This window comes from Macrobrachium rosenbergii, chromosome 48 (genome assembly GCF_040412425.1).
Source record: "Macrobrachium rosenbergii isolate ZJJX-2024 chromosome 48, ASM4041242v1, whole genome shotgun sequence".
Lineage (NCBI taxonomy): Eukaryota > Metazoa > Arthropoda > Malacostraca > Decapoda > Palaemonidae > Macrobrachium > Macrobrachium rosenbergii.
Genome location: NC_089788.1, coordinates 28,084,824 through 28,099,653, shown reverse-complemented (window position 1 = coordinate 28,099,653; position 14,830 = coordinate 28,084,824). Strand labels below are relative to the sequence as shown.

Genomic DNA, 14,830 nt, shown 5'->3' with positions numbered 1-14,830 from the left:
ATAACAGAATTCAGATCCGTTTCCGCCACATACGTCTTCGAATTGGTCAATATGGAAATTTTTGGTTCATACAAAGTGCTTTCTACTTACTCTGTGTACTTTTGGATACACAAAATTCAGATAATAAAAAGAGGCTTTATTTTATTGAACTCCATATATAATGGAGGTGAAATTGTCAGTAAGAAGAGGTTTTGATGGTCACTGCATCGTTGGTAGTTCCAATATTGGGCAATATCGTTAGTTACCTCACGTGCATTAAATTATGCGCAGTGTATTGCGCAATGGAATTTCTTACAGAATATTGAATTGTTCCCTTATGACTGAAGGAAAACTGTTTGCACTTCACTAACATCGATATATTTAGTAGTTAGGGTTTGACCTTAAAATCTTAAATAAAAATTTCACGACATTGTGCAACCCCCATGAGCTATTTAAACCTCTAGCCCAAAGTCGGTATTCTGAGTCGTAAACCGACGGACGATAGCTAAGCTACATCAATTTTCTTAGACACCTGAGCGATTGCACAACTTCTAAAATGGTGAGTGAATAAAGCGAGTGATTAGTGAACGAAAACTGCCGCAAATTAGTGTTTAGTGTGTCTTACTGTTTAGTTACTAGACTTTATTTTTCTACAAATTCTCCGCATATACAACACTAGTAAACATTTATTGTGCCAGCTTATATTTTGTTACTTGTATTGAATGTCGTGCATCATCGTTCATAAATAAATCTGGTCAACAGTCATTTTATACATCTCAATTTGGCTTTTCAAAAACTTTTGTCATCCAAACTTTTTGCAGATTTTGCTACTATTTTTGCTGTACTTTTTCTGTGATTTACATGTTTCTTTTATCCTGTCATTATCTGGCGCAAATGCCGTACTTCCAATACATGTGTGGATCGTCTATTTTTTCTCATGCCACGCTAATAGCCTATTTATTATGCCATTTTCTGACATTTACTTTCAACTTTCTGAGAAGCGGGAAAAGTAACGCTAGTTTGTGGGAAAAGGTGGATGCTTGCAAATAGTACAGAAAAATTACTGGGTCTGTCCCCCATTTCCTCATCTCTGTTTTCGGAGTGACCACAGTTGAAAAAAATAAAAAGCTAATTCAAGTGAAACAAAGTATATACTTTGCAAAGGTTCACCCATAACAGAACATAAATCATGCCACAAGTACAACGCAGAAACAAGAATAAAAATACAAGTGACCTGGGAGAACACGTATGAAATACAGTGCTACCTTTTAATCAAGTAACAAATAAAACTATAAGTGCCCCTATAAAAACCAAAGATATGGATAAGGAATAATGTTCTCCTATGTCATAACTGTTTTTAACATATGTTTCTTCAGTTTTTCTTAATTGTTTTCTAGGTTTCTGATTCTTTTAATTAAAGGGAAATTTTCACATTTTTTATATTTTAATTAATTTATGTGACCATGCTCTTATATTCATTTATAGCTAACGTGTCATAAACAAGTTGAATGTAAGCTAACGACTTATTATTGTTAATGGTTCTGACCAGTGCTTCTCACGATTATTCAAAGCTGACCTAAGATGATTCGTTCTTCACTTACACCGTGACCTTTTTTCAAACTTTTTGTGATATGTATATGATAAATTGCCTAAGTATGTTTATGACATGTTTTGCTGTAGTGTGGACCTTGACAGAGCATACCCTTTGTCTTATCCGAGTTAAATTTCTTTATTTATTTTCTTTACCTTTGGTCTTCCCGGCACTTCTTGCATACAAGTTCTCCGGTACATTTGTCCTTCTTAAGTATGTCAAAATCTCTGGCATTTGAAGCTTTATATTACATGATATCTGCCATTGGCACTCCAGCGATTACTGAGTGAGTATAACTTTTCTTGACATCTGTATTCCTGTCTTTCATCTCATCAATGGTGAGTATTTTATGATGCTATGTTACAGCCTTTTGGTTTCAGATTTCAGCGCAGAAAACTTTTTTTAAGTCATCTTCAACTTTTGCCGCTAAAAGGTATTTTATCTATTCTGATATCCTCTCCTTCGTCATCATCTAAGACTTCGCTATTACGATTTTCGGGGTCTGTTCCTGTTTCATTAAATGAAATGTTTATTCCTTCTCTTCTTGTCGAAAAATTCTAAAGTACGTACCCATCTTTCACCTGCTGTTTACATTCTATGGAAATTCCACGTTACTCAACGTAATGACATTCACCTGTACAGTAGTTATTCGTTACAGGGCCTTCAGATTTTAGAACTTAACCTGTACAGTAGTTATTCATTACAGGGCCTTCAGATTTTAGAACTTAACCTGTACAGTAGTTATTCGTTACAGGGCCTTCAGATTTTAGAACTTATGTATTCCTTTTTTATTTATTTTGTCCTCACGGCATGTTCTCCTGTATGTTATCACTTGAAATACTACTGCGGCCATTTCACCTAATTTATAACCAGTGATACTAAAGGTTATAAAGATCACATCTGAAGATCACCTAATCCCTAGATCACTGGGTTTTTTTTTGTACCTCATAAAAGTACACCACTCTATCATCCTCACTATATCCATTTGCCGTTATTACTGTATTTTCTCTATTATCTTCATCCTGGCCTTTCCATTTTGGGTTTTCTGCTAAATTTCATAATATTTCTCTACAATAATCAGTTTTCAGAACATACCATAGCTCAATTTTTAAAACTTTCATCAGTTCCTGGTTCCAGTTTCCTACAAAACTCTCTCTCTCTTTAGAAGCAGACAGACCTCGTCAACATAATTTCTTTCCTTTCCTTGACCAAACAACCAGGTGAATTTCACGGTCCAGGAGATCCAGCAACTGATGGAAAAGAAGAGGAACATCCGTAACATCTCTGTAATAGCGCACGTTGACCACGGAAAGTCCTCCTTGACGGACACCCTCATCACGAAGGCTGGCATCATCGCAGAATCCCGATCTGGGGAGAGGTACATGGACAACCGAAAAGACGAAAGTGACAGATGCATCACAATCAAGTCAACGTAAGTGTTTTTAACATTCTTTTCCTGCAACAGCCAATGTGCTGCAAACCCCTATGATTTTATCTCGATCACTCCTGATGCAAACGCAAATAGTAAGAAAAACGGGTTCATCCCTAAAAGGACAAAATAGTAGATTCACCTGTTTTAGGATGGTAGATTGTAAGAATCAGAGAAATAGTGATCAGAAAAAGAACCCAAAATCTCATGCAAGATGGAAAAGAAAAAAAAAACTCACAGAACCATGTAATGAGTGAATGTGGGAAAGGTGGCCCAACAGATATTATGAGTTCTTGATATGATTACAAAATTTCAACGCAATGATAAAGATTCAAACTACTTTCAACCCCTAAATTCATGAAATTAATATGTAAGACATTTGCAAATTCATTAGCCCTGTCAGGCAGGATTCTAGTGTTAGTTAAGTTCAGGATTACGGGCTGGCCGAGAGCAAGAGCTTGTGCTGGCACAAAGTCAGCTAAATCTAGAAGTCTTGGATTTGTTGTGTAGGAGGAAACAGAACGTTGGCGTCGACTGGGGACAAGTACAGCCTGATAGCTGGTAAGCAAGCTAACACTAAAACAGCTAATTGCATGGGAAAGCCAAATGAATTATACCCGGAAAAGACTCGTAAAATATTTTTTCGTTTGTTTCAGCTATCCGGAAACGGGGTAGAATTTTGCTTGAAGTTTTGCCCACCCAGTTTATCTTGTCTTTGTGTGCTATAAGCTCAGCTTGGATAAAGAGCCGGTATTACCAAGTTGTTCTTGGGTTCTAAAATCATTGTTACCATTGCCAGCAGCGGAGGATTTGTGTCAAACACTGTTAAATCTAAGAAATGAGGAAATGTTGCAACATAGATGAGAGCCTTATAAACTATAAAACCTATGTCGTTATTCTAATGTCTGAACAGACATTTGGAGAGGGATAGAGAGTGGCAAACCTGCTTAAGCACCCTCCACAGTTACTTCTCAAATGCAGATCAAGCTAATATTTCATGGTATAAAATTTGAAGTTATACTTTAAATTTGAAGGCGATAAATCAGCTGACCCATAGATGGTTGATTTTTCAACAAAAATTACCAGCCCTGTGAACGGTACAGAATTTAGATATTAGCCATAAAAATATTAACTTTCATGTACAGATCAGCCCGTCTCACATGGCATTGTGACCGAGTCACCCAGGGCCATGCATGAATTAACTCTTGAGCAAACTTATCATGTCCCATCCCTTAGTAGACATCTCGTTTTTCCTTTCCTGGCCTTAATGGTAAAATTTTCGTAATACACTTGTATTCTGTGCCATGACAGGACTCAAATACCTGAAGAAAACTTACGTACTGATCAAATATTTTCTTAGTTTTTAATAGATATCAAATCCCTAAACAATGTTGCTGCTTTTTCGCCAGTCTCACAAATTTCTTAATGTTCCAACAGAGCTATCTCGCTGTACTTTAAGCACAGTGATGAAGATGTTGCCCTCATAACTAACGAGGACCAGAGAGAAAAAGATGAGAATGGATTCTTGATCAACCTCATTGATTCTCCTGGACATGTGGACTTCTCGTCTGAGGTCACAGCAGCGCTTCGAGTAACGGACGGTGCTCTCGTTGTTGTCGACTGTGTTTCGGGTTGGTGAAATGGTGATGATGTTGATGAAGAGGCTAAAGAACATTCTTTTCCTATTTATGTCTCCTTCCACCTATCCTTGAAATGCCATCTTCCCTCCCCCCTTTCTTCACTACCCAATGACCTCGAGAAACTAATCATCAAATGATACATCTACTAATCTTTCCTGTGCCTCTCACTGGAGCCTTCTTGCTCACTGTTGCTCTGTAAGTGGAGCGTACAACCATGTAAACATAAACTCACCTGTCGCATGAATCAGACACCGAATCTCAAAATTCTGATGTCAAGTGGCTTTGAAACTTATTAGACTGCTGTACTTTAAACTTTCTTTGCCTTCGGTATGGTCCTTACAAACAATTTTGCCTCGCCATCCAAATACGTAACCTCTTGCAACAAACCATTGTAATCTTTGCACCTGCATATAAAAATTCATTATTTTATGTTCGCAGAACTATAAAATTCTTCTCCAAGGAGAAAATGAACAATTAAAACTTCATCTATCTGTAATAGTTCTCATTACGTTATACCCACCCCCAAATAATCCCCAAAAATTTTGAATTTTATTTTTTTCCAACTTGATAGTTCTGTAGGTGTCTCTCTTACTAAGGCTTTATATAATCTTTTCAAAGCCTTGTTTTCGTATAAATCATCTTCAAAGCTTCTCTTATCTGAATAATACCATATAAAATCCTTGATCCCAAAGTTTCTGAAGACATGAAAATCTATGGATCTATGGACCCGATGGCATCCCCATTTGGTTTCACATTGAGTTTCTTTCCACAACAGGGGTGTGTGTTCAGACGGAGACTGTTTTAAGACAAGCCTTGAAGGAAAGAGTTAAGCCAGTTCTCTTTATGAACAAAATGGACAGAGCTCTGATGGAACTACAGCTGGAGCCAGAGGAACTGTACCAAGCATTTCAGGTTAGAAACAGTCTGCAATTTTAAATCTCTTGTTTAAGAGGAATGTGTCATTTCTATGTGGATGATTATAATTAGTGTTTTATACATTGTTTCGTAAAATTCCAATATACCTAGTCTTTGAATACCCAGCTTCCACAAAACTAGATGCCCTTGTCTGAGCATTATAATACAAGCAGTTGCATTAATTGTTTAAAGGATGTTTCCTTTTTCGAAAATTTCTGAATTTTCCTTTGAATTACAAGTCCAAGCAAGAGTATCTTTTTTAGTGTTATTAAGATATTATTGTTAAAAGCGAAAGTAGCATAATTATTAGTCTTCTTCCAAGCTTATGGGAAAGTGCCACAATTTCACTGCATGTTATGAACTTAGTAAATAGCCCTTGATAATTCCATTGGCCGTAAGAATATGAGAACAACGTTAAATAAGCTTTGGGCTACTGGTCGAACGAAATCAGGGATTCTCGATCTTTATGTCATCAAGTGCAACCTGCGTTGACAGACATCAAACGGTGCTCCCAGTAACCTGACAATAAAAGTAAATAAAAGTAAAATGGCCATAAAATGAAGCTAATTCAACTTAAAATTGTGCTGCATTTTTTAAAAAATTAGTTGAAAGAACATAAATTTATTAGAGTCATCATCATCACCATAACCTTTGTACATTACGCTACCACCATGATCCATAGATCTTTGCTACCACTCATCAAAACTGAAGTCACTCAGTAAATTATGCCTTGAAGCAGTGGTGGTTGCTCATAACTACATTTTTTTATTGACATGTAAAAAGCTACGATGCAGATACGTACAGTGAAGAATTACAATGCTTGTATCGACTAGTCATGTATATTAAGTCAACCCTATCCTGCAGAGAACAATCGAGAGCATCAATTCGATTATAGCGACCTATGCCGACGAAGAAGCGATGGGAGACATCTTGGTTGACCCAAGCGCAGGTTCGGTTGGGTTTGGCTCAGGGCTCCATGGATGGGCTTTTTCCATCAAGGAATTCGCCGACATATACTCTTCCCGCTTCAGTGTCCCCAAAGAAAAACTTATGGAGAAGTGAGTCAAGCGTTTTTTATTAACTTAAAATGTACTAAAAGATATTTTTCATTTTATTGCTTGTAAACTACTCATGCTGAATCTTCTGCGTTCATGATACCTTGACAAATTTATTGTACATAATTCGCTCGGTACTAATTTCCAGGTTATGGGGAGAGAATTACTTCAACAAAAAGACTAAGAAATGGTCAAGAGTCAAAACAAGTGATAACGAACGAGCATTCACGTTGTATGTGCTGGAACCAATTTACAAGATTTTCAATGCCATCATGAACTTTCAGGTTAGTGAGTATTTATATTATTAATACAAATACTAGTTATGAAAAAATAATAATAATACTAATTCCTTAAAAAGAATGGCAGTTTGTATGACGTTGAGCTTATACTGCACCTTTTCAGCTTGGCCTATGTTTTTTTCGTAAAATTATATAGCAGCTGACATCTGTCAGGTGTTTTATAATTTACCTGCCGAAAAGAAGAATCTTACTGCATATGCCAAGTTGTGAAGGATCCCTTTCTCTGATAGTGTGTGAAAGTATTTGGAGTGTAGTGTGCTTTCATACTAACTACACTAAAAATAGTGATGCAAATGAATGAACCAGTTCTCATTTCAGCTTAATCAAGTTCTTATTTTGGTGTAACAAAAAAGATTGTTGAGATGTACATTTTGTGATAGCAATCACCCCTTGAGCAAAGAAAATCATAGAAATCAGGGAACACGGATAGAATTTCAGTGAGTAACACTTCTCATACTGCATGGTAAAACACCTTGCTAATATCCTCAGTATTGTTCTAACAGGCTGAAGAAACCCAGAAGCTTTTGGACACCTTGGGAATCAAGCTGTCAGTGAAGAACAAGGATGTCACGGGGAAAGATTTGCTGAAGCTAGTGATGAGAACCTGGCTAGCTGCCGGTGACACATTGTTCCACATGATAACGGTCCATTTGCCATCACCAGTTACAGCTCAGAGGTATCGCGCGGACATACTATATGAAGGGCCAGTTGATGACATCTGCTGCACAGCCATCAAGAACTGTGATTCAGAGGGCCCTTTGATGATGTACGTGTCAAAGATGGTGCCAACCAACGACAAAGGAAGATTCTATGCATTCGGCCGGATTTTCTCAGGCAGAGTCCAGTCGACCCAGAAGGTCAGAATACTTGGCCCTAATTATGTGCCTGGAACCAAAGAAGATCTCTATGAAAAATCTGTCCAAAGAACAGTGTTGATGATGGGGCGCTGTGTAGAATCTGTGGATTCTGTCCCTGCTGGAAATATATGTGGCTTAGTGGGAATTGATCAATATTTGGTGAAAACGGGCACAATCACCACGAGCAAGGATGCTCATAACATGAAAGTTATGAAGTTTAGTGTATCACCCATAGTACGAGTGGCAGTGGAACCATGCAACCCATCTGACCTGCCAAAATTGGTTGAAGGACTTAAAAGGTAAGGTAAACTAAGTCATGTTACTAAATATCTGTACAGATACAAATGAATATTATGCTATTCTTCATTTACGGTGTGATATCTAGTCAGTATAAACAAAAAATAATTTGTTAAAGGAAGTGTAACAGCACCTAAAATACAGATATATCTTGTTACAAAATACGCATTAAAAGTGAAACCTACACATCTGAAGATTTGCAACAAATTGTCAAAAATTATTTTAAAACATGAATGCTAGCAAACAATAGGCAACAAAATTATAGGTAATATAAATAAATAAATATATATATATATATATATATATATATATATATATATATATATATATATATATATATATATATATATATATATATATATATATAATACACACACACACACACATATATATATATGTGTGTGTGTGTGTGTGTGTGTGTGAGTGTTCCAGCTGAAAATCAAATGGAAAGTTTATGGAATTAAGGCAAGACCAACAAAGCATAGTCACTCAGCACCAGAAGAGAGAAAAATTTTTCAGATACCTGCACATATATAAAATACAATGGCAAAATATTACTTCACACAATATTATAACATATCACTGGGAGATTAGGAGATAACACCCTGCAAGAGGTATTACAGTACTTGTAGTACGCCTTGTGTGGCACACTGCTAATGACTCTGAAGGTTCTGTGCAAAGTCCTTGCACCCCAGCTGCTTGGCTTTATGACTTTTACTTTTCATCCATTTCCTCTGTCTCTTTATACCTATGATCTCGTTAAACTATAATAATTATGATGAAAATAAAAAAGACAAACATAATATGAATACTTACAGGCACTATTAAGATGCTGTACATTTCACCACAGGTTGTCAAAGTCTGACCCAATGGTGCAGTGTTACATGGAGGAGTCTGGTGAACATATCATTGCAGGAGCTGGTGAACTGCATCTTGATATTTGTCTAAAGGTAATGCATTTTCATTGTTTCGAAAATTAATATTTGAAATTTCTAAAGCCCTTTGTTACCCACAGAGAAATTCTTTAAAAGCATATACTGTACATGAAACATATCTTATTGTTAAGTTTTGTCGTTACACACATATTAGTATGAACCTAACTTAATCTTATTCGCTCCTTCAATTGAACTGAAATGTTTATGGTACTGATGTTTAAGGAGCTATCTGGTCATGGAATATTATCCACCATTTTTTTTTTTTACTTCTTACTATAAATGCAAGATACGAATAAAGGTTACAACTATTATTGTAAGATAAAAAAATAAAGTTCACACTTTTACAAATACACACACTTCATTGCAGGACCTTGAGGAGGATCATGCATGTATCCCTTTGAAGAAGTCAGAGCCACTGGTGTCTTACAGAGAAACTGTGGTCCGGGAGTCATCCATGATCTGTCTGTCGAAGTCAGCAAACAGGCTTAACAAACTCTACATGACAGCATGTCCTCTGCCTAAAGGTTTATCAGAAGACATTGAGAATGGAACTGTGAGCCCCCTAAAGGACCTCAAGACCAGAACATCCTATTTGAAAGAAATCTATGAATTTGAGGCTTCAGAGGCCAAAAAAATATGGACATTTGGACCACACTCTGATGAAGCAAACCTTCTGATTGATGTTACAAAGGGAGTGCAGGGTTTGCACCTGGTTAAAGACCACTGTATAGCTGGTTTCCAGTGGGCTACCAAAGAAGGCGTTCTCTGTGGTGAAAGGATGCGTGGTGTGAGATTTAACCTCCAGGATGCTGTTCTGCACTCTGACCCCTCACACAGGGGCAGTGGCCAATTGATCCTAGCTACTAGACGTGCCATGTTTGCCAGTGTTTTAACAGGTGAGCCTCGCCTGCAGGAGCCTGTATTCCTCTGTGAGGTTCAGTGCCCAGAAGAAGTCATTGGTAGTGTTTATAATGTGCTTGGAAGGCGAAGAAGTGTCATAGTTGAGGAATGCCCAGTTGCTGGCACTGCGATGCATAACATCAAAGCCTATTTGCCTGTCAATGAATCGTTTGGAGTCAACTGTGATCTACGAGGAGCCACTGGTGGCAAAGCCTTTCCCCAGTGCACTTTTGATCATTGGCAGGAACTACCAGGTAATCCTATGCAATCAGGAGCTTGTAATATTAACCATCCTTTCAATATTGTTATGAACACAAGAAAAAGAAAAGGAATGAAGCTGGAACTACCCAATCTAAATAATTACTTAGATAGAGGTTAGGGACAAGACAATAAAATGAGACTTGTATCTTTGGTTTCAATTTCCTTTCCAACACTTCCAACATTTCTTGTAATTTTGGTGTTACACAGGGTGATTTGACTTTTGGCCTTCGCAATATTCAAGATTCCGATAAGGTTACTTATTAAATGATGCATAATTATTTTTCTGTCCTGGCATGGTCTAAAACCAACATTATTATAGAATCATTACTATTGTTTCTTTCCGTAAGCAGATAAAGTTTCCTAAACCTAGGGGGTGTTTTTCACTGCAAAATATTTCAAATTTTGACAATATAGTTATCAATTCTTGACTTCCCTTTATCTATTATTCAGTAAGTATAATGTTATATACCAAAATAAGTACTTGTCCAATATATATATATATATATATATATATATATATATATATATATATATATATATATATATATATATATATATATATATATATATATATATATATATATATATATATATATATATATATATATATATATATATATATATATATATATATATATATATACACATATACACTGTATATACATATATATATTATATATATACAGTATATATATATATGTATGTATGTATAAATAATCAACACACAATCACATGTGGAAAAGAAATAAATTTCTGACTCACGTCAGGATTGAACCCAGGTCTTTCAATTGAAAGACGAGACTGCTGCCAGCCAAGCCACACAAGTCATAAAAGAAGTTGGAACCTGAGTACCACTGTACCTAAGGCTTCACCTATGCAGGCTAACTGCCTGGTTACCAGCATGTTTTCCCCAACTTCCTGACTCAGCTTGACCCAACTGACAGCATTTCATTCGAATTATCCTTCTGAGTGAACATGATTGACAGACAGTCTGTAAAAATAAAATTTACGGAAAAAATTAGATAATGGAGGTAATTAAGTTGGGGGATAATTTGAGTGATTTTAAAGTAAGTATATAAATCATATACTTAATTTTATTTAAATAATAAATCAAAATTACTTATCTAAAATCAATGAAATTAATTTTAAAAACCTGATTTAGTCATATTTTACTTCTTTTTATTAGAGGACTATTCCTTACTTCCTAGATACTGCGAGGAATAGCCCTGACTAAAAAGGAGTAAAATCCTTTATTGACCTGGGTATATTTACACTTACTAGCTGTGGAATATATTTAATCTGGATACATACATATCTTCTCATCCAGATACATTATTAATTAATCAAATTAGACAAAATACCCATTTATATGTTCCTAATTCTACTAAATTCAATAAATTATAAATTTAAGTTTTAATTATATATATTTAACTAGATAAATGTGATAATTAATATTTTAATTTATAAATTAACATACATGTGAAACTTACATGTCTGTTAATATATAATCATACCTCCATATAAATAAACTTTTGTATAATTAGGCTAATACATTCCACTAACTTTAGTTTAAGGGCAACTTCAGTGAAAGGATAATTCGAATGAAATGCTGTCAATGCTGAGTCGGGAAGTTGGGGAAAACACACTGGTATGCAGGCAGTTAGCCTGCCCAAGTAAAGCCTTAGGTACAGTGGTACTCAGGTTCCACCTTCTTTTATGACCTGTGTAGCTTGGTTGGCAGTGGTTTCATCTTTCAATTGAAAGACCTGGGTTCAATCCTGATGTGAGTTGGAAATTTATATACACATATATAAATATATATACAGTATATATATATATATATATATATATATATATATATATATATATATATATATATATATATATATATATATATATATATATATACACATATATACAGTATATATATATACACACATACAGGTAGTCACTGGGTTAGGGCTGTCTCAACCTATGGCATTCTGTACTTACAGTACTTTTTTAAATATATTCATAAAAAATTGGGAGCCCTCACTTGCTGATGCTATAACGAGGTGAGAAAACAGGTTTACAGAGCTGTAGCCACCGGGAGGGTTCACTAAAAGGAGGTCCCTCCTATGCGAGGGTTCACTATAAGGAGATCCCTCCTATAAGATGAGAAAACCGGTTTATTACCAGCTCAAAGCTTACAAACCTGTTCCTCTACCCAGGCTTACATAAGTGTTTCTCTCTCTTTCTCCCATTTTTATGAATTTTCTTATGATGTTCCAGTTTACAGCGACTCCCAACTTACGGCAGGCTGCTGGAACAGAACCCCGCTGTAACCCTGGGACTGCCTATACATATACATATAGATAGATAGATAGATACATATATATATATATATATATATATATATATATATATATATATATATATATATATATATATATATATATATATATATATATATATATATATATATATATATATATATATATATATATATATATATATATATATATATATATATATATATATATATATATATATATATATATATATATATATATATATATATATATATATATAATGGAAACACTTCATTTAAATTAATGGCAACACCCTTCATAATTGGTGGACTGGAAAAACAAACTGGTTTTCATTTTACCAAGATGTTAAATTAACCACTTGAAGTTGAGGTTGTCTATGATTAAGTGTGTGTATGTAAGTGTGTAAATGCAACTATGTGTACAGTTGCGTAAGCTTAGATTACACTGTTTGAGACATGTACGATGAACCAACAGGGGAAAGGAATGTAGCTCCTTGTTTTCCATTTGAAATGCCATGTTTCTCCCTTGTAAAAGGGAGTCAGTTCTAGAAGGGAACAATTATGGAAGGAATCCAACTAGGAGTAAGTTGTTTTCACAATGTATCCAGCTACTGTTAAAAGTTAAGAAACATTAAAGAAACTGTGGGAGTGAGACTTTCCATTCCCCAACTTAACCTCAAGATGAACAATTGCGTTTATCTTTTTGGTTGTAAAAGTAAAAAAATGAGAAAATACAGTAAAAATATAAGTGAGAATAGCATAAAATATGAATATAAAATCATAAGTTTAACAACTTGAAACAAAACAGGCTCTAGCAAGTTCACTGACAATAGCAACAAATGAGTGTGTGTACATATGTACCCTACGTACATGATCTTTTTATCTTTTGGGTTGTAAAAATAAAAAATTAGAAAATACATATAAGTGAGAATGGCATAAAATATGAAAATCATAAGTGTAACAACTTGAAACAAAACACGCTCTAGCAAGTTCATTGACAATAACAATGAATGTGTGTGTGTACATATGTACTCTACGTACATGATCGTTTTTATCTTTTGGGTCTTAAAAATAAAAAATGAGAAAATACAGTAAATATATAAGTGAAAATAGTGTAAAACAGAAAAAACTATAGCAAGTCAGATGTCTACCTATCCCTCTTCACCCATCCAACACCATTCCTACCCCCTCCCAGCCAGGGAAACTGCTCCCCAGGCCCCAGCTCCACCCACCTTCCAAAACAACCCCTTCTCTAAGTGAGTTCCCCTACACAGCTTTACTGCCCCTTTTCTCTCATGGCATACAGCCTCCCCCACCTCCCAAAACCCTTCCTTAGTCTGTCTGACTGTCGCCAGAGTTACCAGCATTTCCCTGAGACCGCGCAATATTGCAACCATCAGAGAGAGGTTTTTTCAAATTTTCTGAAATATATATATCTTTGGGGCCTTGGTACCCGGTCCGGGTGTGTCAGATAATGTCGAGTCCATGATAATGGAAATCCATAAAACTGAAGGTTTACTGTACAGTGTTTGAAAACACCCTAAGGGGTCAAAAAACCATCCTTAGTACATAAAAAAAATTTTCATAGCCATATGCCCCTAAAAAACCAAATAACAGAATGTCCCCTTAATGGGTTAGCACCACAAGGAGGTAGGGGGGCAAGGTGTTCTAAACATTTTGTTGATGAGGATGAACCACTATCATTAAACATTTTGTTGATGAGGATGAAGCACTATCGTTACCGGAGGATGAATAATTGTGATGACTTCTACAGTTATACATTAACCATTGTTCTTTGATAAATTTATGTACTATAAAGCAAAAATGAGGGCCCTTTTTAAAATTAGCCATGGAACTTACCAGCAAGCCTAACGGATATACAGGTATGCTGTGTTATAATAGTACCATTACATCAACTCTACAATTTTTTGGTAAAGATAATCTGAAAGGTAACAAGCTACATATCTACCAAATCTGAGAGGTAACAAGCTACATAATCTACCAGACTCCAGTAATCCTAATATGACCTATATATTAATAATGAACCCTAATAGCACTCAGCATCACTTTATTCTTAATAACTAAATGTAGGAAGTTCATTACTAAGCTTATGACATGCCAAAAACAACAGTATGCTCTCCTTTATTGAAATCATGTGACTGATATGTTAATGAGGTAAATGGAAGAAAAGTCTCAAAATGCTTTACCCAAAACTAAGTGCCCTTGTGAAGACAATGACTACTGTACACCAATCTGAAATGGTAAAGAAAGCTCAACAGCTATTGATATTTACATAGTACAATATTCAAAATCATAAACAATATACTGTATACAAATGGCTGTTCAAGAAAACTTTATTAG

At 35.3% G+C, this 14,830-nt stretch overlaps 1 protein-coding gene across 2 annotated transcripts; it reads left to right on the top strand.

Annotated features, from left to right (window-relative positions):
* Positions 1 to 416: 416 nt before the first annotated feature.
* Positions 417 to 10,303, top strand: LOC136831324 (translation elongation factor 2-like). Of its 2 annotated transcripts, XM_067091559.1 has the most exons (9): positions 417 to 538; positions 2,791 to 3,002; positions 4,437 to 4,630; positions 5,415 to 5,551; positions 6,419 to 6,612; positions 6,758 to 6,893; positions 7,412 to 8,064; positions 8,913 to 9,012; positions 9,365 to 10,303. In XM_067091559.1, exons 1-9 carry the CDS (start codon positions 536 to 538, stop codon positions 10,274 to 10,276), a joined length of 2,541 nt encoding a protein of 846 aa, XP_066947660.1. In that variant the 5' UTR covers positions 417 to 535; the 3' UTR covers positions 10,277 to 10,303. The 2 variants fall into 2 exon arrangements, with proteins under 2 accessions (XP_066947660.1, XP_066947661.1); XM_067091560.1 differs by lacking the exons at positions 417 to 538; positions 4,437 to 4,630 and having other exon boundaries at positions 2,846 to 3,002.
* The last annotated feature ends 4,527 nt before the right edge of the window (positions 10,304 to 14,830 follow it).

Excerpts from the sequence above, each read along its gene's own strand:
- LOC136831324 (XM_067091559.1), top strand. Across the intron at positions 3,003-4,436 it reads TGCATCACAATCAAGTCAAC|AGCTATCTCGCTGTACTTTA; the intron begins GTAAGTGTTTTT and ends ATGTTCCAACAG. Across the intron at positions 4,631-5,414 it reads TGTTGTCGACTGTGTTTCGG|GGGTGTGTGTTCAGACGGAG; the intron begins GTTGGTGAAATG and ends TTTCCACAACAG.